At 44.6% G+C, this 26,255-nt stretch overlaps 1 protein-coding gene across 2 annotated transcripts in view; it reads left to right on the top strand.

Moving 5' to 3' along the window:
- Positions 1-26: 26 nt before the first annotated feature.
- The window catches only part of Snap47 (synaptosome associated protein 47), a 41,596-nt gene continuing 15,367 nt past the window's right edge, over positions 27-26,255 (top strand). Inside the window, exons 1-5 of one of the 2 annotated variants that reach the window (XM_090340156.1) lie at positions 27-155; positions 15,014-15,138; positions 17,262-17,805; positions 18,969-19,459; positions 25,823-25,947. In XM_090340156.1, the coding sequence (XP_090196282.1) occupies positions 17,303-17,805; positions 18,969-19,459; positions 25,823-25,947 (1,119 nt within the window). In that variant the 5' untranslated portion in view covers positions 27-155; positions 15,014-15,138; positions 17,262-17,302. The remainder of the gene's footprint in view (positions 156-15,013; positions 15,139-17,261; positions 17,806-18,968; positions 19,460-25,822; positions 25,948-26,255) is intronic. The other variant, XM_090340155.1, reaches the window with a different exon arrangement.

Raw genomic sequence — 26,255 nt, 5'->3', positions numbered from 1 at the left:
GAACTCTAGCCAGCGCGCGCCGGGCTGGCACGCTCGCGCCTTTCCGCGCAGGCGCAGGAGCGCTGGCCTCCCGGCGGACGGTGGGTGGCGTCCTGTATCTGTTTGTCAAGCACCGGGGTCGGGTGCTCCCCGGGTCTGCGTACTTCCTACCTCAGGTGAGCGTGGCTTGCAGCTGAGCAGTGCTCAAGCTCTGTGCGGGCTGCCTGGGGACCCTGGGTCGGCGCGGTGATGCACACAAGCGTGTTACTTCCCTAGACTCCAAAGGGATGGCAGAGGTCCTGTGAGATTGGCGTGGATGGTACAGTGAGGGCCGGACGGCGGAGGATGGCGTGAGCTGGGAAGCAGTGTTAGGGGTCTGAGATCTCAAGGCTAGGTTGAGGGGGAGGCCCTTCCAAGGACTGTGACGTTTATCCACAAAGAGAATAGAGAGGATCAGAAAAGGGAGAGCAAGGAGGAACGCATGTTTGGGGAAGAGCCTGAGGGCCAGGTAGAGTGGATATGAATTGGGAAGAGGAAAGGGACAAGGATAAGAGGTGGGAAGTTGTTTGGGAGAAACTGTGTGATAACGCCTGTGTTTATGGACCCTTCTTTCACTGCTTTGTGACCCTAGAGGTCACAATGTGTGTGTGTGTGTGTGTGTGTGTGTGTGTGTGTGTCTGTGTGTCTGTGTGTCTGTGTTTCTTTTTCTTTTCTTTTCCTTTAAAAAAATTTTTTTTTTGGGTAGTGGGGTTTGAGCCCTGGTCCTGGGCACTGGCCCTAAGCTCTTCAGCTCAAGTCTACCTTCCTACCCCTTGAGCCACAGCCCCACTTGCCATTTTCTAGTGATTAATTGGAGATGAGAGTCTCACATTCTTTAGTGCCGGGGCTGACTTTGAACCTTGATTCTCAGATCTCAGCCTCCTGAGTAGCTAGGATTACCCTGCCTGGCTTTTTTTGTTTTTTTGTTTTTTTTTTTTTTTGCTAGCCCGGGGGCTTGAACTCTGAGCCTGGGTACTGGTCCTGAGCTTCTTTTTGCTCAAGGCTAGCACTCTACCACTGGAGCCACAGTGCCACTTCCAGCTTTTCCATTTATGTGGTACTGAAAAATCAAACCCAGAGCTTTATGGATGCTAGGCAAACACTCTGCCATAAAGCCACATTCCCAGTCCCTCTGGGTTTTTTTTTGCTTGTCCTGGGGCTTGAACTCAGGGCTTGGGTGCTGTACCAGAGGCTCTTTGTGCTCAAGGCTAGCACTTAACCACTTGAGCCACAGCACCACTTCTGGCTTTTTCTGAGTAGTTTATGGGGGATAAGAATCTCACAGACTTTCCTTCCTGGGCTAGGTTGAAACTGCATTCCTCAGATCTCAGCCTCCTGACTAGCTAGGATTACAGGCGTGAGCCACCAGTGCCTAGCAAGATGTAGTATTCTTTATTGTGGATGTGGGCATGGTAGGAAGTAGAAGTGCCAAGAGAAATTAAAATGGAGAGGACAAACTCAACAACGTCAGGCATAATCCCCTAACTTCAAAGGCTGAGTTCCAAAGCAAGACCTTGTCCCAGAGATAAGAACAAACCATAAAACTAAACATTGCTCTTTGAACAGAAAAAAAAAAACAAACCATAATTTCATCTGTAGGTGATTTTAAATTTTCTGGTACAAAGCACACTTTACCTTACATGTATTCTTTCATGTATTACATTCCTCCTCACTTTCTCTCTCAAAAGGTCTCTTATTCCCTCTATTCCTACCCAGGCACAATGTAATGTGTATGTGCAAATATATATGTATATGTGTATACAAATGCCATATGCCATATACAGTCTTCATCTTGTTTGCTGGTATATGGTTCCTAAAATTTTTGTAATATCTGAAGTAGTACATTTTTGAATGCTGGCCAGCTAAGTAGCTGCAGGGTGGGACTGGTCATGTAAGTCCATGGCAAGATCTGAGGGTTGGGACTTTCAGTCCCTCCAGAGAAGGGACAGGAATCCTAGGTTGAGTTGGTGCTGTGGTTTAATCAGCTGTACCTGTATAAATGAAGCATCCATAAACATCTCAAAGGGTACCTGCAGAATCCAGAGAACCTCCAGGTGGACGTTCCTTGAAGGCAGTGCCTACAAGTAAACATAAGTTAGTGTTTCTCTCAGTTTTGTAAGCAACTTGAGAAAGTACTGTCCAGGAAAGGGCCATGGATACATTATATAGGACTCAAGATTGTAATTAGAAGTGAGAGCCATCTTATTGAATGAGACCTTAACCTGAGGTAGAGGTGTTTTTTTTTGGGGGGGGGGGGTTAGGTCATGGGGCTTGAACTCGGCCTGGGGGCTGACCCTGAGCTTTTCAGCTCAAGGCTACCACCCTACCCCTGGGCTTGAGCGTTGTCCCTGATGAACTCTTCAGTTCAAGGTTACCACACTGCCCTTGAGCCAAGCCCCACTTCCCGTTTTCTAGAGGTTAATTGGAGGTAAGAGTCTTAGATCCTTTTGTACCGGGACTGGCTTTGGACCTTGATTCTCATATCTCAGCCTCCTGAGTAGGTAAGATTACAAGTGTGAGCCACCTCGCCTGGCGTCTAGGTAGAGTTTTCATAATTAAGTTGAACATGTGGCTAGTGTCCATTTGCTGCAGCATTGTTTGCTTGCTGGTGGGGAAAAAAAAATCTCATCTTTGGGGTTTATAGAAGTCTCCTATGTTGATTGTGGTGTGAGAATAGATGTAGGCCTGGTTTTTGTTTTTGTTCTTTTTTTTTTTTTTAAACACAGTATGAAATTCAGATAGGCATTGTTCATGAGGAATTCCTGAACCCCTGTGACTGAGACCTAGTTCCAGGAAAAGAGAGAGGGGAGGGGAGAGGGAGAGGAATCAGCAGATTCCTTTCTTTGGAAGCAACTGAGCTCCTAACTCCATAGGCTGAGACATGGAGCTCTTGGATGAGCTATTTGGTGGTGTGTTTCCTCTTGTCCACACGGTGGCTCTGTGGTGTTATTTTGTGCCTGTGAGTCCCGGAGAGAGGCCTGCCACACAGGTGTATATCCCTAGACATCTTTCAGGATAGCTAGTGATGCACATCCTTGGGCCCCACCCATACTTGTAGAACCCGAGCCTCCTGGGCAGGGCCACCTCAAAAGAAAACAGGAAGGAGAATGAAGTTAGCACAGCGGAGGAAATGGAGTGGAAACAGCGTAGTCTTAGTTCTCTCTAGTGTGTGCCCTGTGAATAGTGTTGGGATGAACACCCCCAGACAACATAACTGAGCCTCCCAGGGTGGGGATGGGAACTTCTGAGGGAGTGGAAAGAGGGTCTGCTGCAGAGGAGGAGGGCAGGTAATGGAAAAAGCCAGCCTTGCCGCCCCCGCTGTGCACACACTACGCCACTGTTCTCACTCCCAGCCTTATAATCCGGAGGTGGTGGAAGGTGTGCAAAATGTTGCTTGTTCTGTTACTTTGGAAATTAACTAAAAATAGGGTGTTTACTTGCTATTGAGACTCACTCAGGGGCACATATGTGATGGAAATGCTGAAAGAGACCCATTATGCCAATCTCGGTGAATTAGGATTCGTGGCCATGTGGCCATCAACTTAATTCCCCAAGAGCGTCACTTGTGTGCATCAGTCTCAGACACCCCAGGGCTCTCTGCCATGACCTCCCGCAGTAATGCTGCTCCTTATGTACAAGGTCAATGCTGGTCTCTAGATTGACAGCTGCATTGGTTCCAGACAGGTTCTGCTGTACAGCAGGCCAGCACCAAATAAGAGCTCTAAGAATGGAGCCTTATTCAGGAGCCAGGCAGAATGTGAAACATGCAGATAGGGACACACACAATCTATATTTCCACATATTACCCGGCCAACTCAGAACATATACTTCCGCTGTACAGACTGTGTGAATAGCCTTATAAACAATTGAACAGGGCTGGGAGTTTGGCCTAGTGGTAGAGTGCTTGCCTAGCATGCATGAAGACCCGGGTTCAATTCCTTGGTACCACATACATAGAAAAAAGCCAGAAATGGTGCTGAGGCCCAGGTGGTAGAGCTCTAGCCTTGAGAAAGTACCAGGACAGTGCTCAGGCCCTGAGCTCAAGCCCAGGACTGGCCAAAAAAAAACAAAAAACAAAAAACAATTGGACAAACTCTGGAGTGTGATGTTGCATTTGGAAGGACGAAAGTACCATTGAAGCAGAGGCCTGAAATAGAAAGTACTATTCAGATTCTGGAAAAATAGTGAGCAGGGACCCCTGAGACAAGGAAAGAACAGAAACATGAGGCTGAATCCGCAGTAATTCTGTGGTGAATTGGACCATATTCCAAGTTAATTGGGAAGGGTAACTTTTTTTTTTTTGTTATTGGCTTCTGGTTTTGTTTCTTTGAAATGTTCTAGGGGTTTTGGTTTGTTTTCTTCATAACTTAGGGCCTCCTGTGTGCTGAAGAGTGGTTATTTTATAATTCTGTTTTGTAACTACCTAATCGGTTGCTAGGTAAAGAGAGAAGGTATGTGAAGGAGTTATAGGTGCCTGGTGGCTCTGCCTTAGAGAGTGTAGTGGAGGTAGAGGTCAGTTGAGAGCTACCAGGTCTGGTTGATGGATTGTTTAGGTCACAAGATGAGGAAGAGAGGAATCTAGGAAAACTTTAGGGTCCAGGGGAGGCTTTGTTAAGAAGAGAGCACTTGAGGGGCTAGTTAAGTGGGAGGTACCCAGATGAGCAGCTGATGGTGATGGTGACCAAGGTGGACATGCCTGGGAGATGTGGGGTCCTGGCAACCCAAAGACTACTGAATGTCTAGTTGAAGCCTCTGGAGTTCCTGGGCGTGACAGATAAGTTTGTGATGACCTTGAATGTCATGGTATTATTTTTGTTTTGTGGGGAGGGAAGATTTCATACTAAGATGTGGACCTTAGATGTGACCACCTGGAGAAAAGATGCCTGGGTGTTGGTGTGTTGAGGTCTCGGAGCCATTCACATCTCCCTCCTAGTGGAGTAAATAGCTGGGAGAGACAAGGCATTTGAGGGATTGGGGCCTGTGAGTTTAAGTTAGAGATCTTAGAACAGGTTTGTAAACTGATAAGATGATAGTGGTTGCCACACTATAGCCTGGGGGCCACATCCAGCTTCCAGAGGAAGAGCCTCAGGAGGAGGCTTGGTCTTCTAGAGGATCAGGGACCACACCCCCTTCCCAATCAGAAGCCCAAGCAGCTTCTGCTGCATTGTTGGAATATTTTTCTCACTTCTGCCACTTAATGCCCATTTACTTCAGCTTTCTGGGAATAGTACCCTGGAAATCTCAAAACATGTGGCCACATGTTCTCCTTTGCTTCTTTCTTGGTGTTTGACAAATGTGACTAGTTTTCTTATATGTGTTATTTATAATGTCATAATGACAAGTGTTTTGATTGATCCCCTCTTTATACTTTCTGTTCTTTTCTCTTTGAATTTTGCTGATGTTGTTTTGAGGTCTTTTAGTTGTTGTTGTTGTTTTAGCCAAAGAGTAAACAGACTTGCAAAATGTGAGGTAACTTTTCCAAGTCGTAAAGTTTGTGGCAGAGCTGTAGGTGCTGCAGCTGGAACCACAGCGTGCTTCCTCTGAAGCTGTGATGCTGGGCGCTGAATCTCAGGGAGAATTTGTGCATAATTTCACTCCTGGAATTCCTCCCACTAGTGTATGCTCAGGAACAGTCCTTTGAGAGTGGAGAGTAAGTAATTGCTAAACTCCCTTTCTATGCTGTGCGAGTGTGTGAAATGTAGGTTTAGTTTATGTACTCTATTCTGGATTATAACTCCTAAGATCCTGGAAATCTTGAAAATGAGATATCTTTAGGAAGTACTGAGATTCCAGCTCAGGGCTTCATGTTTGCTAACCATTTGTTCTACTGCATGAGCCATGCTCTAACCTTTTTGGTCTGGTTATTTATTATTATTATTATTATTAGTAGTAGTAGTAGTAGTAGTAGTAGTATTGCCAGTCCTGGGGCTTGAATCGGGGTCTAGACATTGTCCTTGAGCTCTTTTTTATTTTATTTTTTATTGTCGGGATAATGTATAGAGGGTTACAGTTACATTTGCCAGGTAGTAGGTGCATTACTTCTCACACATTGATATCCCTTCTCATGTTTTCATCCCCATTTCCCTTCCCCCACCCTCCTCTTAACACTAACGCTCTACCACTTGAGCCATAGCACCACTTCCAGCTTTTTCTGTGTATGTGGTACTGAAGAATCGAACCCAGGGCTTCGTGCATGCTAGGCAGGCATTCTACCACTAGGCCACACCCCCAGCCCTGATTATTTCTGAACTAGGACTTTGATGTTTGCCCATGCTCTCCTGGACCACAATCCTCCTATTTAAACTTCCTAACATAGCTAGGTGTACGCTACCATTACCAGCTTTTTTCCTATTGAAATGAGGTCTTGCAAACTTGTTTGCCAAGACTGGCCAGAAACTGAGATCCTCCTGTGTAGCTGAAAAGATAGACACACACCCACTGGGCCCAGCTATTAGTTAAAGTGAGATCTTGTCAACTTTTTATCCAGGCCAGCCTCAGATCTTCCTGTGATTTCAACCTCCAGAGGGGCTAAGAATTACAGGCATGTATTGGGAATTTGTTTTCCTGACGTAACAAAGATTCTCTGAATCTCTGCAGTGATATGTCTTTTGTACGCTTTATAAGCTCACTATTGGCTAGCTGCCCCAAGTAATAGCTTCAAGGTGAGAGTGGTTACTGAAAAGTCAAAGTAGGATCAAAGGATTAGAACTTTTTTTTTTTGGTCAGTAGTGAAACTTGAACTCTGGGCCTGGGCACTGTCCCTGAGCTCTTCAGCTCAAGGCTATTGCCCTACTCTTCAGCCAAGCCCCACTTCTGGTTTTCTTCTGAGATATGAGTCTCAGGGACTTTAATGCTCGGGCTGGCTTTGAACCTTGATCCTCAGATCTCAGCCTCCTGAGTAGCTAGGATTACAGGCGTAAGCCACCATGCCTGGTTTAAGATTGGGACTCAATTTTTTTTTTATTTTTTTTTATTTTTTTTTTTTTGCCAGTCTTGGGCGTAAGCTCAGGGCCTGAGCACTGTCCTTGGGCTTTCTCAAGGCTAGAGCTCTACCACTTAAGCCATAGCACCATTTCTTGCTTTTTTTTTTTTCTTTCTATGTATGTGGTGCTGAGGAATCGAACCCCAGTCTTCATGCTTGCTAGGCAAGCACTCTACCACTAGGTCAAACTCCCAGCCCAAGATTGGGACTCATCCCTACCTCTGAGTTCCTGGAAATACAGAGCCTAAAGTTGAGTTGATTGTAAATGTATAGCCAGTGGCTTAATCAGTCTGATTCAACCGTACCTGAGTAATGTAACCTTTGAAGAAACCACAAAAGACAGGCTTTGAAACTTCCAAGGTTGAATAGGAGGAGGTTCTGGGGGCAAAGCCTAGGAGGGCAAGGCAATTCCAGCCCCTCCCCATACCTGCCTGGGTACATCTCTTCAGGTGCATCCTTTGTAATGGCATCATGTTAGTGCTTCCCTGAGTTCTGTGAGCTCCCCCCCTCCCCCTCCTCTTTCTCCTCCTTGTCTTCTTCTTTCTTCTTCCTTCCTTCTCCCCCCTCCCCCCCCTCCTTCTCCTCTTCCTCTTTCTTCTCCTTTTCCTTCTCCTCCTCCTCCTCCTCCTCCTCCTCCTCCTCCTCCTCCTCCTCATTCTCCTCCTCCTCCTCCTCCTCCTCCTCCTCCTCCTCCTCCTCCTCCTCCTCCTTCTCCTTCTTCTTCTCTTCTTCACTGGTCCTGGGACTTGAACTTAGGGCCTAGGCTCTATCCCTCAACCTCTCAAGGCTAGCCCTGTACCACTTGAGCCATAGTGCCAATTCCAGCCTTTTCTGTTTCTTTGATACTGAGGAATAGAACCCAGGGCTTCGTGAATGCTAGGCAAGCACTCTACCACTAAGCCACATTCCCAGCCATGAGTATGCTCTTCTCCGGCGTGTCTAGGTGTGGCCAAGATGGAAGGCCTGTTTTAGCCAGGAAAATGGGGCACAAGTATCTTCAGGGACTCATAATGCCCCAGCCTGGGTTTCCTTGTCTTCAATATATAGACTTTGAAGGCCATGGCTAAGCTTAACTGTTCTGTATATGACTTAGGGTGCTTTACACACTGTGTCCACTAAACTGAGTAGGGTATGGGAACCCAGGCTCCTGCTTCCTGTCCTGCAGACACCACAGTGCAGGGCTCAAATGTGGGTTTCCCAGTCGTGTTCCCCATAGTGGTTTATCCATGTGATGGGAGATACACGATATTGGGAAGGCTTACTCCTCTCATTGGGGACTGTTGGTGTGGTCCTGATGTGTGCTAGGGAGCAGCTGGTGCTACAGGCTCCTCCACCAAGACCTCCTTCAGAGAGACAAGGTCAGCCTTCTGTTCAGGAGATGTCTTCCACAGCTGAGAAAATTTCCCTCCGTTTTCCAGTGACATCAGCCCATAAACTTCCTGGCTGTCTCTCACAGAGCCTTCCTGAGGTGAAAGTGTGAGGTGTTTTGTTTTTTAATGTGGAGGTTCTCCTCGGCCTGGCCAAGGACAGGTTCTTAGGAAGCCTAGTGTAGGCTCACCATTGGCCATGGTTCCCCTCTGCAACTTGAGGTTACCCCTAAGGTCTCTCTACCTTGACATTTTTTTATTAGTTTTAAGCCTCATATCTGACTTTATTTTGTGATGATGACAGAATTCTCATACCAATCATGGCAGATTTCTTCCGCCTATGCCTTGATGTCTGGTGATTAGCAAGAGTAACTAATGATAATAGATTGGTATAGATGCATATTTCGTGAATTTAGAACTGCCCTTGGTATTGTGGTAGAGTTCCTTTCATTTAGTCTCATCCTATATGTTCTTTTTTTTTTTTTTAGTTCATTTGCTCTTTTTTTTATTGTAATTAGTAAAAGGGTTACATGATATTTGCCAGATAGAAGGTGCATTAATTCACATACATTGATACCCTTTCACATGTCTTGGTACCCATTTCCCTCTCCCCCCCCCATCCTATATGATCTTTCGTACATAGCTTTTGAGCTATTGTAATCCTCTGCTAGGAGAGTCCTAGATGTGTACTAATTATTACAAATGAGGGAAACTATTAAGCCTATGTTCCTTTGCTGAGACCCTTGATTTTTTTGGTTACCTTTTATAACCTTTTATAACTGTTCTTTTCTTTTTAAATAGTAATAGAAGGGTTACAATATATTCGCCAGATAGATGTATTACTTCATAATCATTGCTACCCCTTCTCATGTTTTTGTCCCCATTTACCTCCCCCACCCCCTCCCCTTGTTTTCCCTCCTTCCCTCTCCTATTTCAAATAAACATACATACAATATACCAGATAACAAGGTAAGATACTGTAACAATATGAGAATAACCAAGGGACAACAAAAGAGATGAGAAATAACATAGTACATTAAGGACAACAATCACACATTTTATGGCTTTTGTTTCCATATCTTGGAGGTCCTTTCATTTAGCCTCCTCCTATATGGCCTTATGTATCTAGGTTTTGCCCTACTGTAAACCTCTGCTTGGAGAGTGCAAGGTTTATATCAATTATGATAAATGAGGGAAACCATTAAGCCTATGTTTCTTTGAGTCTGGCTTACTTCACTTAATGTGATTTTTTTTTTCAAGTCTTTCTAGTTCCTTACAAATGGGGTGATATCGTTCTTTCAGATGGTAGCATAGATTTCCATTGTGTATAAATACCACATCTTGTTGATCCACTCATCAACTAAGGGACATCGGGGTTGGTTCCATATCTTTGCTCTGGTAAATAGTGCTGCAAGGAACATCGTTGTGCTAGTGGGTTTAGTATGTCCTTATTTCTGAACAGTTGAATAAATGCCAAGTAGTGGAATTGCTGTGGGGACCTTCTTAAGGCTTGGCAGCTCCATATATATATATATATATATATATATATATATATATATTTTTTTTTTTTTTTTTTTTAACCAGTCCTGGGGTGTGAACTCAGGGCCTGGGCTCTGTCCTTGGGCTTTCTCAAGTCTAATACTCTACCACTTGAGCCACAGCTCCACTTCCAGCTTTTTCTGTGTATGTGGTACCAAGGTATCAAACCCAGGGCTTCATGAATGCAAGGCAAGCACTCTACCACTACGCTGTGCTCCTGGCACCCTAGAACTCTTCCAGTGACAGGTTACTATAGTTTGTGATCTAATGTTTTGTTTCTTTGGTTCCTCACTCCATTCACTCTATGTAACTCTTTAGCTGTTCTTTCACCACCACTGCTGCTCTTGCCTTTGCTGCTGCTGTTTCTGCTGTCTTCTTTTGTTACCAGTTTAGCCCTCTGTAGTAAGGATAAACACCAAAAGCAGGCAAGAAAGGACCACTTGAGAAAGGCCTTTTTTTAAAGACCTAGTGATATAACACCAGGGAGCACACAGGAGAGTGTCTCCCAGATGTTTGTATATCTGAAAGTGAGTGGTTGTGGTAAAGGTATTTACATCTATTATAGAAAGGTCCTTCATGCAAATGAAAGATTGTTCCAATCACAGACCATTGGACCACTGGGGGAAAGTGCTTTCCTTCTGGCCTAGGTGAAAATGAATGTTAGAGTTCTCTGAGGCTTCTGATGGCAAACTCCACTGTTAGTAGTTTGAAACAGTTGTACTTCTGGAACCAGAGTTGTTCTTTGGCTGCAAGCACCTACCGTATAGCTTCTTCAAGGGGTTGGTTTAATGTTAAAAGCATTAGGTTGCCAGGATGACAGTCTGGCTGCCTGCCAAAACAGGTTGCTTGACTGGAAGTCTATCATTCAAGTAGCCTAGACAAAAAGTTTCCAAGACTCCATCTTAACCAGTGGCTGGGTACAGTGGCATGCATCTGCCATCCCCAGTGACATAGGGAAGCATAAGTAGGATTGTAGCTCAGGCATAAAACAAGGTTCTACCTCAAAACCAAAACAAAGACAATACAAAACAAAGCAATGAGTACAAAAAGAGGCTCTTAGAAGCATGGCTCAAATTTCTGCTTAACAAGTATGAGGCCCTGAGTTCAGTCCCAAGTGCTGCAAAAAAAAAGGAAAAGCTGAATCTTTAGATTGCTAACTGGAACATAATTCAGAATGGAGCCTGACAACCACTTGCTCATTGTAGGGTCATCACCTGTGTTGTGTCTTCCTGGAAGAACCACCTAACCTTTATGGCTTTGCCTAGATAATATTCCTGTTTCCATTGACAATATACCTTCCTTGATCCTTCAGCCTACAGTTAAAGGTAAATGTCACCCAGTCAAGGACAGGCCTGGAGTACTGAATTTTGTCAAAAGTTTGCCCCAACATTGAGATGGTCATGTAATCTTCAACCTTAATGCTACTTATGTGATGTAGCTCATTTATTGATTTACATACATTGAACCATCTTTGAGTCCCTGGAATGAAACCAATGTTCTCATGGTATGTAATGTTTTACTGTGTTGAACTTGGTTTGGAATATTTTGTTGAAGATTTTTGTGTGTTTGTGTGTGGGTCATGGGGCTTGAACTTGGTTTGGGCGCTGTCCCTGAGCTCTTCAGCTCAAGGCTACCCACTCTACCCTTGAGCAAAGCCTCACTTTCTGTTTTCTAGGGGTTAATTGGAGATACGAGTCTCAAGTTCTTTTGTGCCGGGGCTGGCTTTAAACCTTGATCCTCAGATCTCAGCCTCCTGAGTAGCTAGGATTATAGGCGAGAGCCTCTGTGCCTGATTTTGTTGAAGATTTTTGCATCTATATGCATCAAGAAAATTGGTTTAATATTGTATCCATCTCTAGTTCTTGAATCTGTCAAGGAATTACTGGCTGTGTCATAGAACAGGTTCTTTATCTTGGAATAGTTTGAGGAGCCTTGGACATTTTTAAAAATCTGATTGAATTAAACAGTGAGTCTGGTGCTGGGAATGTGGCTTAGTGGTATAATGCTTGCTACCATGCATGAAATCCTGGGCTCAGAAGTTCCTCAGTACCACATAAAGAGAAAAAAAATGGAAGTGGTGCTGTGGCTCCAGTGGTAGAGTGCTAGCCTTAAGCAAAAGCATCTCAGGGACAGTGCCCAGGCCCTGTGTTCAAGCCCCTGGACTGGCCAAAAACAAAAACAAAAACAAATCTGTCTACTCTTTAGCTTTCCTTTGTTAAGAAACTATTACTGCTTTAGTCTTGTTGCTGGTTTTATATCTTGGCTTTTCATTTCTTTTTGGTCTGATGTTAAGTTATATGTCTAGCAATTTATTCATTTCTTCTAGATTTTACCATTTATTGGAATACGAGTTTTCCTAGTATTTATTAATGGTCTTATAGATTGCAATGGAAATCTGTTACTTTTTGTTGTTGTTTGCCAGTCCTCAGGGCCTTGGCTTTCTCAAAGCCAGAGCACCACTTGATCCACAGCACCACTTCTGGCTTTTTTTTTTCTATGTATGTGATACCGAGGAATCAAACCTCTTCATTCATTCATGCTAGGTAAGCACTCTACAACTAGTCCAAACTCCTGGTCCCTGGATCTTGTTTTTTAATCCAATCTGCTGTTCTTTTTCTTTTGATTGGAGAATGGAGTCTGTTGTTTAGGGTTATTATAGAGAGATATGTCATGTTTCCTGCCATTTCCTGTATTTTCTATATTTCACTTCTTTTCTCTTCCTGTGCTTACTAAATTGTTCTTCTAGTGATTTTTTTTTCCCTGATGTTTTTCCTTGATTTTGATTGTTGTCTTCAGAGTATATACCTCCCTTTGGTATTTTCTTTGTAATGCTGGTTTAGTGTTTATGAATTCCTTTAATTTTTATCATAGAAGGTATATTGGTATTTTGGTATATTGGTATATTGGCATAGTGATCTTGGTTGCATTTCATCTTTCCTAGCCTTAGAATTTCTGCTGTTGGAAAGTCTGGACATTGTTGCTAAGCTGCTTTTTGTTCAAGGCTAGCACTCTTACCACTTGAGTAACAGTGCCACTTTTTGTTTATGTGGTACTGAGGAAAAGAATCCAGGGCTTCATGCATGCTAGGCAATCATTCTACCACTAAGCCACATTCCCAGCCCCTCATGTGGCTTTGTTGTTGTTCAGTTCTTTTGGTATTTTAACTATGATGGTATTTTAACTATGACGTAGAGGGGCTCTTTTCTGGTCCGAGATTCAAAATGCCTCTGTCTTAGTGGTGCTGTGGCTCAAGTGGTAGAGTGGTAGCCTTGAGCTAAAGAGCTCAGGGACAATGCCCAGCCCCAGAGTTCAAGCCCCATGACAAAAAAAAATAACCCTCTGGCTAGGAGGGTAGCCTAGTGGTATAGTGCTCGTCTAGCATGCTCGAAGCCCTGGTTTGATTCCTTAGTACCACATACACAGAAAAAGCCAGCAGTGGCACTGTGTCTCAGATGACAGAGCGCTAGCCTTGAGCAAAAAGTGTCCATGGACAATGCCCAGGCCCTGAGTTCCAGCAACAGGACTGGCAAAAGAAAAAAAAAAAGTCTTGATATCCATAGCTTTCTCTAGATTTGAGACATTTTTTGCTGTTAATATACTGAATAAATTATCTTTGCCTTACGAAAAATTTATAAATGTGGTTTCATGATCTTGTCCTACAAGTCTTAAGAATATTGAGGTCATAATTTCTATTTTTCTTGATTGCTATGCAAATGTAATAACTCATTAAACTTGTCTTTAAGCCATGGTATGCTTTTCTCTGGTAGATTTAGTCTTTTGGTGATGCTTTCCTCTAAAATTTTATTTAATTTTATGACTTGAGCTTTATTGAGATTTTTTTATTTCTAAGATTTAATTTTTTCCTAGAATCTCTTATTACTGCCAAACTTCTCATCCACACCTTATATATTCTATATTTCACTCAGTTATTTATCCCCTTTGAATCACTGATTATTTTTTAAATTCCCTTTGATTTTTTGTCCAGCATTTAATCTATTTTGATATCTTTGTGATTACATTACTGAAGAGTTTTGAATTCTTAGAATAGTTAAGTTACTTGTTTAATTTTTTTTCTGTATATCTTGTTTCTTTTCTTTTCTTTTTTTGTGGGTTATGGGGCTTGAACTCTAGGCCTGGGTGCTGTACCTGAACTCTTCAGCTCAAAGCTACCACTCTACCCTTGAGCCAAACCCCATTTTCTGTCTTTTAGAGGTTAATTAGAAATAAGACTCTCAGGTTCTTTTGTGCCTGGGCTGGCTTTGAACTTCAGATCTGAGCTTCCTGAGTAGCTAGGATTACAGTTTTGAGCCACCGCACCTGGCTTATTTTTTTTTTTAATCTTTTCTTTTCTCCTTCCCTCCCTCGCTCCTTCTCTTCCTCTCTCCAAATCTAGGCTACTGCCCTATCTTTGAGCCACATCACCACTTCCATTTTCTAGGGCTTATTGGAGATAAGAGTCGCTCATTCTCTAGTGCTTAGGCTGGCTTTGAACTGTAATCCTTAGATCTACAGGTGTTCTTCATTGCATTTGCACATGTTAGGATTGATATCTGTTCCATTTTAATTTGAAGGTGTTCTTAGAAAGTACCTTTCTTCTAAGAGCTCAGTCCTCATCTGTTAGTTTTGATCACTGTGGCAACTGTGCTTTCCAAGGTTTCATTCCACGGTCAACTGCCACCATGTTTCTGGAGCAGTGGTGAGCCAGTACTGATGAGAGAAGGACATGGCAGAGAAAGGATGTTCTCGTCATAGCAGCCAGGAATCAGAGAGCATCTGGATATTAATCTTCAGTTATTGAATAGTTTCTGAATATATTCTCCCGTTCTGTAGGTTGTCACTGCCATTGATTATTTTCTTTGCTGAGATGTCCCCTGAAGGTATACTCAGGTGGTTGAGACTTGTTTGCTGGATCATGAGCATTAGGGAAGCGACTGGATCCTGCAGGCTCTGACCTCATCACTGAATTTATCTCTATTATGATGCCTCATAATGTGTCACTATGCATGACAAAGTCATAATTAGGAATGTGGTCTGGTTAGAGGAGGTAGGTCACAGGGAGGACACCTTTCAAGGTGCCTTCTCAGGATTGTCTTCCTGCCTCCCACAGTTGCCTTTTTGGCCAGCAAGAGCTCAGCATTTCAGCTTCACTACTTCCTCTCAGCCATAGGCACACTGATGTAATCAAGCCACTATCTGCTGAAAGCTCTGAAGCCGTGAGCCAACATATTCCAGGTATTTGTCACAGTGAAGAAAATGTCTTTATTAATATGTATCTAAAAGTTATTTTCTTGTCGTGAAGTATTTGTTTTGTTTCCTTACAGTAAGTTCTTACCTTTAAGCCTTACATTTAGGTCCTTGTCGTTTTGGCTGTGTTGTTGTTTTGAAAGAGGTTGTTCTCTACTATGTGTTTTTTGTACCTTCGTTGAGAATTAGTTTGTATATGAAACCATATTTAGGTTCTATTGGTCTGTGTCTGTTTTTGTGCCAGTAATTACTATGTTTTATGTTTTGAAGTCATTTACAGCATGTATGATTATATTTTGTTCTATATCACTTTGGCTATTCTATTTAGTCCTTTGTGATTTCATAGGAATTTTAGGTTCTTCTGTTTCTGAAAAGAATATCGTTATTTTGATGGGGTTTGTATTGAATCTACAGATCATTTTGGTTACTATGAGTATTTTTATTAATATTCTTCTAGTCTTTGAACATAGCATATTGTCTTTTTTTTTTTTGCCCTCGGTAATTTCTCTTCCCTCTCTCCCTCCCTCCCCACTCTCTCTTTCTCTTTGCCAGGCCTGGGGCTTGAACTCAGGCCCTGAGCCTCTCTGTGCTCAAGACTAGCATTCTACCACTTGAGCCACAGTGCCACTTGCAGCTTTTTCTGTTCATGTGGTACTGAGGAATTGAACCCGGGGCTTCCTGTATATTAGGCAAACACTCTACCATTAAGCCACATTCCTAACCACCTCTAATTTCTTCAATAAATGTCTCATTGTCATTATAAAAATCTTTTCCTGGTATTTTTGTCACTTATGGATGATGTCTTCCAGCAGTTTCTTTGTTGGTATATAGAAATGCTATCTATATGTCGATTTTGTATCCCAAAAACTTTGCTGAATTTATTATGTCTAGGTGTGTGTGAGTGTGAGTGTATGTGTGTGAGCGGCCCAGCCACCCAGGGCTCCTCCATCTGGGGACTGTAGTCTGGATATGCCCCATTTTGGTATAGGTTCCACTTCTCTGTACATAGTCCTGTGCACCTAAGTTCCATTTCTGTGATTATCTTGAAAACTCTGTTTCTTCAAAGGGTGGCTCAGTGAGAGACCTAATGGGATTCCTATTCACCACATCTTTTTTTTTTTTTTTTTTCTGGTCCTGGAACTTGAACTCTCAGGGCTTGGACTCTGTCCCTGAGCCTCTTTTTGCTCAAGCACTCTGCCCCTTGAGCTTTTTTGAGTAGTTGTTGGAGATAAGAGTCTCATAGGGACTTTTCTGCCGCGGTTGCCTTCGAACTATGATCCTTGGATCACATCCTCCTAAATATAGCTAGGATTACAGATGTGAGCCGGCTCAGCATTGCCGCTTCTGTATGCACTGTTCAGCATATGAGTAGTATATCAGGGGCTTGCAGACCTGTTAGCTGACTGAGGAACATTCTTCTATCCCCCAGCTCCTTTGTGAAATGCTCATGCTTCTCAGTGTTTGAGAGACCCTTTCTCCCAGTGTTAAAAACTCAATTAACAGCTAGGTGTCGATGGCTCACATCTGTAATCCCAATTACTCAGAAGGCTACTCCAATTAGCCATCAAAAGCTGGGAGTCAAGTTGTGACTCAAGTGGTAGAGCACCAGACTTTAGTGAAAAAAAGCTAAGGGACAGTGCCTAGGCTCTGAGTTCAACACACACACACACACACGTGATGAATTCAGTTCCTCCTCCTTCTCCTCCTCCTCCTCCTCCTCCTCCTCCTCCTCCTCCTCTTCCTCCTCCTCCTCCTCCTCCTCCTTTTCCTGTCTTTTCAAAGGAAGCAGGCCCAGGATTTGGGGTATGGCATCCAGTGTTGCTGTCCTCAGGGCATGTCTAGGGAGATCAGCAGGGGTGGAGAGCTTCATATTGGGAATAAGGATCTAGGCACAGGTCTAGGATTTGAGTGGGGATGTGTGTCTTGGTTCTGATCTCAGCTCTCTACCCTATCCTTGCATCTTTCACTGGCTTTGGTTTCATCCTGAGGTTACCAAGAGCCCAGAGCAGCCTCTAAGACTGTATAATCTTCCTCCCAGTTTACTCTCCTAGTATCTCTAAAGGTGAGAGATCCATGTTAGCTTTGTCCTACCTGGTAATTGTCTTCCACAGAGATAAACACATCGGCCTCAGTGCAGCCCACCTAGGGTCAGATGAGCAGCGACATCTGCATCCACTCCTGGCCCTGCTCCTATTACTTGGACCTTGAGAAGCGATGGGTCCCTGGGAAACTGTCCCTGACACCATGCTCATTGAAGTTCAGCACAGACAGAACTGGGGAAGTCCTTGTTGGCTTACCCCTCTGCAGTATCACTGAGATCAGGAAGGAAGCTTCACATTTTATCTTCAGTGCCATCACCATCCTCGAGAAGGGCCACCAGAAGCACTGGTTCAGCTCCCTGCAGCCCAGTCGCAATGTTGTCTTCAATGTCATTGAACACTTCTGGAGGGAGTTGCTGTTGTCCCAGCCTGGTGCTACTGTTGCTGATGCAAACACTGCCCCCAGGACCAGGGGCCAGGAGCTGACAGCTCTGATGGCAGGCTCCCAGAGGCGCCTAGAAGACACAGCAAAGGTGCTTAACCACCAGGGTGAGCAGCTGGACAGTGTCATGAGGGGCCTAGAGAAGATGGAGTCAGACTTAGATGTGGCTGACAGGTGAGTGAACCTTGGGGCCTCCTCTGCCTCATCCCCCAGCTGGCAGAGCTGGGAAAGTGGAGTGTCTTTTCTGTGATGCTGCATTTAGCATACATCTGTTCAGGGCTGTGCATCTCCTGTGGACACCACATGGGCAATGTCATCAAACTAGATCCTGTGAGTCCACAGAGGCGCTATGCCTCACTGGCTTCACGATGATGAGGTTCATGAACAAGGTGCCCAGCCCCTCAGTGTGCCTGGCTTCTGCCTCCTCATCAGGCTGCTTCCTCAAGTCCTAGACCACAGAAGTAAAGTCTGTGTTCTCATGTAATGAGCCATGGCTTGGTGTGTTTGCAGACTGGGAATTTTTCTCGTATTATCTCTTTGGTAATTCCTTTACCTGATTAATATATATATATATATCTCCTTTGTAGGACTTTTTTTTCTCTTTCTTTTTTGTTAAACTTGTTTCCTTGCATACTTTCTTTATATTTTGCTTTGGGTCTTTATTTTTATATTTTATATTCTTGAATTTCTGTTCTATTCTTTATAACTGTTTATTCATTTTAATTTCCAAGAATTAATATTCTTTATAACTATTTTCTATTCATTTTAACTTCCAAGAATTTTTGTTCTGCAAATGTTTTGAGTAGTGTTTGTTAATTGGGTGCCTCTAGGCAGGTGTCAGGTGTTCTTACTTTTTTTTTTTTTTTTGTCGGTCATGGGGCTTGAACTTGGCCTGGGCACTGTCCCTGAGCTCTTTAGCTCAACTCAAGGTTACTGCCCTACCCTTGTGCCTGGGTGCTGTCCCTGAGCTCTTTAACTCGAGGCTACTGCCCTGCCCTTGAGCAAGCCTCACTTCCTGTTTTCTGGAGGTTAATTGGAGATAAGAATCTCAGGTTCTTTTGTGCCCAGCTGGTTTTTGAACCTTGATCCTCAGATCTCAGCTTCCTGAGTAGCGAGGATTACAGGTGAGAACCACCTCACCTGGCCATTCTCACTTTGAGCCTTAGGTTTCCCTCATCAAACGATTATAACAGCCTGCCTTTTCTGCCTCATTAGTCATCTCTGAGAAAGCTTGATTGTAAAGTCAAAATGTCCTTGACGAAGGTCTTCTAAAAACTTCATTAGTCTTTAAAACCAATTGATTCAATTGTCATTAGTGTGTCTTCCTTACTCTTTAGGTTATTGACAGAACTGGAGTCTCCTTCCTGGTGGCCCTTCAGCTCCAAGCTTTGGAAGACACCAGCAGAAGCAAAGCCCAAGGAAGCCACCTCCACAGCTGGTTGTGAGCCTTTTGGAAAGGAAGGGATTGTGATCAAAATCCCTGCTGTTATTTCCCAAAGAACAGAGTCTCATACTAAACCAGGAAGGCTAACCATCTTGGTTTCCGGTTTGGAAATCCATGACTCCAGTTCTTTGCTCCTACACAGGTTTGAGAGGGAAGATGTAGATGACATTAAGGTTCATTCACCTTATGAAGTCAGCATACGCCAGCGGTTTATTGGGAAGCCAGACGTGACTTATCGAGTGATATCTGCCAAGATGCCAGAGGTCATTCCCATTTTAGAAGTGCAGTTCAGCAAGAAGATTGAGCTGCTGGAAGATGCCTTAGTGCTTAGAAGCACAGGAACCTCTTCTCCTGTAAAAAGGAATTGTTCCGTCTGGCATGCAGGTGAGCAGCCAGCAGGGCAGAGTATATATCAACTTCTCAGATTAGAGACATTTTCAGTATGCCTATGGTACATGGTCAACATGGCTTCCACTCCCAGCAACTGCTCCCACACAGCCTATGTGCTTATACACGAAAGCCAATGCAAGCTGCTCTCCTCCATCTCAACATTCATGAATCTCAGGCTGCCAAGTTGATAAATGTGGGAATTTCATAATAGGCCAGTGCTGTAGTTTGGCTGCTCAGTGCCCTCCAAAGGCTCATGCATTGAAATCTTTTCCTACAGTGACACTCCTGGGAGGTGAGAAAAACTGTTAGCAGGTGGGGCCTATTGGGAGGTCATTAGGTCATTGGAGGCGCGCAGGTGAAGATGATGGTGGGTCCCCAGTTCCTTCCTATCTCTTTCTTCCTGGCTAGTGATAAGGTGAACTGTTTAGTTAGACACGGTGGCAGATATTCATAACCCAGGAGCTTAGGAAGTGGAAGCAAGAGGATTTCACATTTGAGGTCAGCCTGGGCTACATAGTGAGACTGTATTTAAAAAAAAAACCACAACCACCCACCCCAAAGCAGGTGATGAGTTTAGCTTCTCCATGCTCTTCTGTCACAGTAGAAGTTGACTTGTTTAGCTCACTGCTTTGGAGGTGTAGAGACTAAGATTAGTTAGTTGCATCTGTTTGGCCACTGGTGAAAGCCTCATGGCAGATGATGGTATGCAGGGGAATACGTGCAAGAGGGAGAGATCGCATGATGAGACACCAAGCCAGGCAATTCGGTGGCCACTTCAGTCACTTCTAACAATTTGGTTTTTTTTTTTTATTGTAATTAGTAAAAGGGTTACATGATATTTGCCAGATAGAAGGTGCATTAATTCACATACATTGATACCCTTTCACATGTCTTGGTACCCATTTCCCTCCCCCCCCACTCCCCTCCCGTACTTCTAACAATTTGATCTCTCAAGTATTAACCAGGATCCTATAGGAACTGCTTAAATCCCTTTTCAGGGCCAGTGCCCCAGTGACTTAATAAGGGCCTCTCATTAGGGTCCTCTGAAAGATCTCAGAACCTCCTGACATGATTGCACTAGGGACCTAACTATGGCAACATAAGCCATAGAGGGTCACAAACCACCTCTGAACAATAGCACAGGACTTGAGTTTTTCAGAACAAAAGGGAGCCCCAAATATACTATCCTAGTATCTCTGTCTTTAGCCTGAATCTCACTTGACAGGACCCTATCTTTGAGAGGGCTTACTCCCCTCTCCCTGCCTAGCTTGCCCATTTCCTTTGACATTGAATTGAGGTCTTTCCAGGCCACAGTATAGATGAATAAGAACTCAGGGGACAGTTATGAGTTTTCAGGATTCAATTGTTCCACATTGGAGCCATGTGGAACATGACAGTGACCGATCCAGGTTTTGCATGGAGAAGTGCATGTGCTTCTCAGCTGGGCCAGGATCCAGGTGAGGGAAGGGCTTTAAAGAGAAATGTAGACATGATGTAACAAATCAGATGCCACAACATCTTTCAGTGTGAGATAGCAAGAACCACTGTCTCAGGAGCTCAGACCCATAACATCCAGGAACACCCAAGGCTGAGGAGAGGCAGGGTGTGTGAGACACTTCTAGAGGAAGGAGGACCTGAGGTGACATAGACTCTTATTAAGGGAGGTGATGCTTGACATCCTGGGCATTTGATGGTTGTCCCAGTGGTGGGAGGAGGACTGAGGATGTGGTGCAGGTTTAGGTGACTTTAAGGAAGAGGCATGTGCTATCTGGGGGAGGTGCTTCTGGAAATTTCTAGGCTTTATCAAACAGGTCAAATTCAGAAGTTGTTTTGAAATAGGTTTGTTAGAAGATAGGAGATATCTCAAGGTCTGTATGGTCAGAATTCTGCTGCTGTTTGCAGTGGAAGACTTAACCATTAGGCATGGCCTGTTTATGGCTTACACTCGATTTCAATTTCATCTTCTTCAGGGAGGCTTGATATGCACTTCAAGGTCCCACTTCTATTCAGATCTGTCCCTCAGTTGTGCAGGCTCCTTCATTTCAGGTCTTTGTTACGGATGTTAGCCCTGTGGATGTTTCTGTAGTAAGGATTTGATCAGATTACCAGGACTTCTATTTTGTGAAGGAGCACAGAAAAGCCATCACTAGGACCCTTGTAGGAGATGTATAGAATCCCGACAGAATGGCACGGGGTTTTCATCTGTTATTCTTGGCATCTTATGAGGATTCCCTGGTACAAGTCTGTACTCAACAGCAAGTACCATTCTCATTTCAAACTTTTTCTTTTGCCGGTCCTGGGGCTTGAACTCAGAGCCTGGGCACTTCCCTGAGCTTCTTTTGCTCAAGGCTAGCACTCTACCACTAAACCACATACCCAGCCCTCAAACCCATTTCAAATTCACATTTTGTGAACTTGGAGTCCCAGCCCTGACTGTCTGCAGGGAGCTGGCAAATACTGAGCCTTAGGGAAAAAGGCAGTCTGCTTCTGGAAACTAAGAAGTGTTCAATGACCAGAGCTTGCACCTTGTTCTCACTTTCCTGTGCTGTGGTATGTTGCCAGCTTCTGTTTTACTGCTGGGAGTTGGAAACTGGCTGCAGTACAGGTGGAAACCATTAGGTCCCAGAATGCACTCCTGGAGATGTACTGTGTGCGAACGGCCACAGGGTGGCAGCAAAGCAGCAGCATTCCAGGCACTTTCTGCTCCAAGTTCTGCAGAGGCCCTTTGTGAATGCTTCTCCAGACCTGGAGAGGCTGTGGTCAGCATCACAGTGGCCTAGAGCCTGGCAAGTGTGAAGACATGGGCAGTGTCCCTTCAGGAAAGCACAATTGCAGATATTTCTCTGCATTGTATCCTTAAAAATATTCTGGAGTTTAGAACAGTTTCAGATTTGCATGAAATATCTGAAGATGGAAGTGGCGCTGTGGCTCCAGGGGTAGAGCTGTAGCCTTGAGCTGAAGAGCTCAGAGACAGCACCCAGGCCCAGAGTTCTAGCCCCGTGACGACAAAAAAAAAAAAAAAGAAAGAAAGAAAGAAAAAAACATCTGAAGACAATGCAGGCCATTTATCCCTTATCTAGCATACATGGCTATAGATGTTTCAGATTTTTGGATGTTTTTAGATTGTGGAATATTTGCATATAGCTAGATGGAGGTCTTAAGGACAGGACCCAAGTCTAAACATGAAACTCATTCATCTTTCATGCCCACCTTATGCACATAGCCTGAGGGTAATTTTATACAATGTTTTAAAATATTTGCATATGACAGAGCTCCAAAGCTTGGAATCTTCCACTTGTGGCATCATGTTTGTGCTCAGAATGTTTCAGGGTGTGGAGCATTTTAGATTCTGGATTATCAGGTTGGGGATGTTCAGTTTTAACCTATACAAAGGGCTATATATTCCCTACCCCCACCTCACATTTGTCCTTTGGTTGACACTTGGAATTAGTATACCTTGTCCTGGCTAGGGAGCACCCATATGTATTACCATTGGAGCCGGTCTTACACCCTGTCTCCACTTGATCTCCTGGCCCCAGGGCCTAGAAGCCTGTGATCCTCTAGTTCTCCTGGTTTTCTGTCAGTACTTCACTCTCCTCATAGTGCTTTAGACAGCCTGTGGGAGGACTGGTGCCCCTGCTAGGGCCCATGTCAAATGTTTCCATGGTTGATCTGGGAAGTGGTTGGGAAGGAGCCATGTGGTGAGGTGCCCTCTCACATCTATGGCTGGAGCACAGACACCATTTTCTATGGGTCATTTTTGTTTGCTGATTTTTGTCTGCACTACTTGGTGCTATCACCTACTCACAGAGATGCTGCTTGAGCTGATTGAGGATCTTCCATGCGTCTTCTTGCCTAGCAGTCCTCATGCCTCCAGTCACTCTGAGCATCCCTAGAACCAGGCAGGCCAGGCCCCTGGCACAGCGGATGGGTTGTTGCTGCCATCTTTTGAATCAAAGGCATTAGATTAAAGATTTGAGAAGCCCTTGAGGGTCTCAAGATGGTGTACATACTTCACTCTGTAAGACTGTGTTGAGTTGGGAACAGGAGGAGCCATTCTTGTTGCTTTTATTTAACTGAATCTGGTAGTGACCGAAGAGAGAGAAACGATCTTGCATGCATACAACCATGGTAATTCTTCTCAGATGTTCTAAGTCATAGACTGACGGAGTCAGCAACCCAACCCTGGAGGTGGCAGAGCCCTGTGGCTTAGCTGTGTCCCAGCTGACCCTGCAGGTTGTGGCAGACATCTGACTCCATGTATCTGTGGGTAATTAATAACATCCAGAAAGAAAAGTCCCGCTTCAATTTTCTGCTTATTGAAGCAAAGTCCCAGTTGTTAAAATTCAGCCAGCCAGGGTCTTTGCTATAGCTTCCATTGTAAAAATGAAGACCCAGCTCTACTCCATCGATCCTGTGCTGTACCTAGGCATCCCCACAGGAGCCACTGGAAAAGCCTGCACGAGTCACAAGTACAGGGTCAGTGCAGGCATACGCAAGTGGGAGGATCATGAAAGAGCGTGGTTCATTACACAGGCCAGACCAAGAGAATAACTGCTGTCCTGATACCTAAGCAGGTCTACAAGGGACAAAGGGCCAGGATAAATATACTGAGTGGGGTCCTCTGGGTATGGACTAGGGAAATAGGCCTTTGCCCTCTTGCCCAGCCAGGCTGATGATGCCTGGGGCTGATATCTTCCTACCCGTTTTGCTGACTGTGACTTACTGCTGTCCACATGGCTGTTACAGCTAGGAGTGGACAGTCTCATGAGCAGAAATGCTCATTGGTGAGCCCCTAAAGACTGCACGAGTGGGAGCTTTGTACATATCGGTGTCTCCACCATTAGCATTTGGCAAACACAGGTTGTGAAATTGGTTTGGTTTCTTGCAACTAGATGTTTTTTAAGAATGGAATAAAGGAATTGGAGGTGTAACTTCCCTTGTAAAAATTACTGGGAGTTCCATTGACTCACTCCTACAATCCTAGCTACTCAGGAGGTTGAGATCTGTGGATCATGGTTCAATGCTAGCCTGGGCAGGAAAGTCTGTGAGAGTCTTATCTCCAGTTGGAGTTATAAGAGTCCAGTTGGCCCACGTGGTAGAGCACTAGCCTTGAGCAAAATAAACTAAGGGACCAGGCCCAGGCCCAGGCCCAGGACCAATATATTTGATTGTGTGAGTGTGTGTGTGTGTGTGTGTGTGTGTTGGGATATGTGAGTTTCCCAGGGAGGAATGGAGTACCTGGTTGTCACATCTTGAGGACCCATCCATTTAGTTCCTGGCCTTCAGGTTCCAAGCTTTCCTCCCTATTTTACTCCCCTCTACCTTCACACACAAATGCATTTCCTTTTCCTGTTCTAATGTGTTTAGTGTTGGCCTTTAAGCTGCGGTATCTCATCCAGCTGTGAGGGAAGCATATAGGACACCTGCTGGCTGCCCAGAAATGCTAGTTATCAACCCAGTGCCCTTTCCCTTTCCTCCCAGTCTAATAAATGCACTTGGCTGTTGCTCCATATCTGAGGTGGCTTGTGTTATGGAGAGGAGCAAAGATCAGACTTTAATTGCAGCCCTTATCTGGGCCAGGAAGAGCTGGAGCTGGAGTTGGACTCTCTAATTAAAAGAACAGGTGGTAGCCCGTGGCAACCACAAGGAGCCATGCTGCATGGCATCGGCTGACCCATTCGCAGTCAGCTGCTGTGCCTTGGGTATGAGGTTGCTGGGGACACAGGTGTTCATGGAGTCTGGTAGATCATGGACATCCTCAAGCCATGGAGCTGCCTCATTGCCTTGAGCCCTGCCTGACCACAGAGTGCTCTGACTCACCCCACCTTGGGGCAGCATGTACACACAGCTCTGCTTGGCTCCATTCGTCGGCCATTTCCTGTGCTCTCTGGAACCACAGTGTTCTGTGGAATAGCTCAGCTGTCCCCACAGTTTCCTGGTGATGTTTTTTATGTACATTTCACCAGGGTCCAACCGTTCTTGAGTTTTATATTTATCATCTTTATTTTATATTCATCATCTTTAGTCTTTTCTTTAAAGAAAAAAAAAAGGTCTCAACCACTCTTGAATAAAAGGGCTTTACTTTAGAGAGATAGTTACGACCTAGCCACTAGGTGTTTATGGTGTTGCAAACTCCAATAAGTGTGGGGCCAAAGCTAGATGAAGTCCTTGGGGTGGGGTATTCAGATGAGTAGGAGCCAGGGACAAAAAAAGAGATCCATCATGAGCACATGGGCACACCTCACCAGGCCAAAGTGCTGTGGTGATAAATGTCCCTCTGTGAGGTTCTGAACATTTGTGTGTGGTTTGCGCCTTCCGAAAGATGTCACCGCTGACCTCAACTTTCCGTTCCAGCATCCGGGCTGATGGGCTGTTCCGTGCACCACGAGCAACCCACAGGAGGCCCCGAGGGCGGGCCGCAGCAGCTGCAGAGGAGCCAGCCATTCCTTTCCGACAGGGAAGCCCAGGAGCTGACGCAGGTAAAGGATCCTCAGTGCTGTGATGGGCCATAGCAGTGTTCCTGTCTAATCTACTGCTGTTGCTTCCCTCTCCTGTCTGAAGACAGGCACTCTGCTCATTTGTGCTGGCCTCTCTACGAAGAGAGCTGTCTGCATCCAGTAGTCTGCTGAGCTCCCTGTAGCTGGCAGAGGACAGGAAGTGCACTGCCCATTCATCCCAAGTCCGTTTTCCTCCTGGCATAAGACTGGCACAGCATGTACATGTGTTCCTGCACACATACAGTGCTATATGTTTATGTGTTCTGTGTATATTCGTGTACTGGCACATG

The sequence above is a fragment of the Megascapheus bottae genome, chromosome 10, assembly GCF_031878675.1.
Source record: "Megascapheus bottae isolate mThoBot1 chromosome 10, mThoBot2.hap1, whole genome shotgun sequence".
NCBI classification, from domain to species: domain Eukaryota; kingdom Metazoa; phylum Chordata; class Mammalia; order Rodentia; family Geomyidae; genus Megascapheus; species Megascapheus bottae.
Note: the sequence above shows the minus strand (reverse complement) of the source record. Positions and strands in the feature narration are given on the sequence as shown.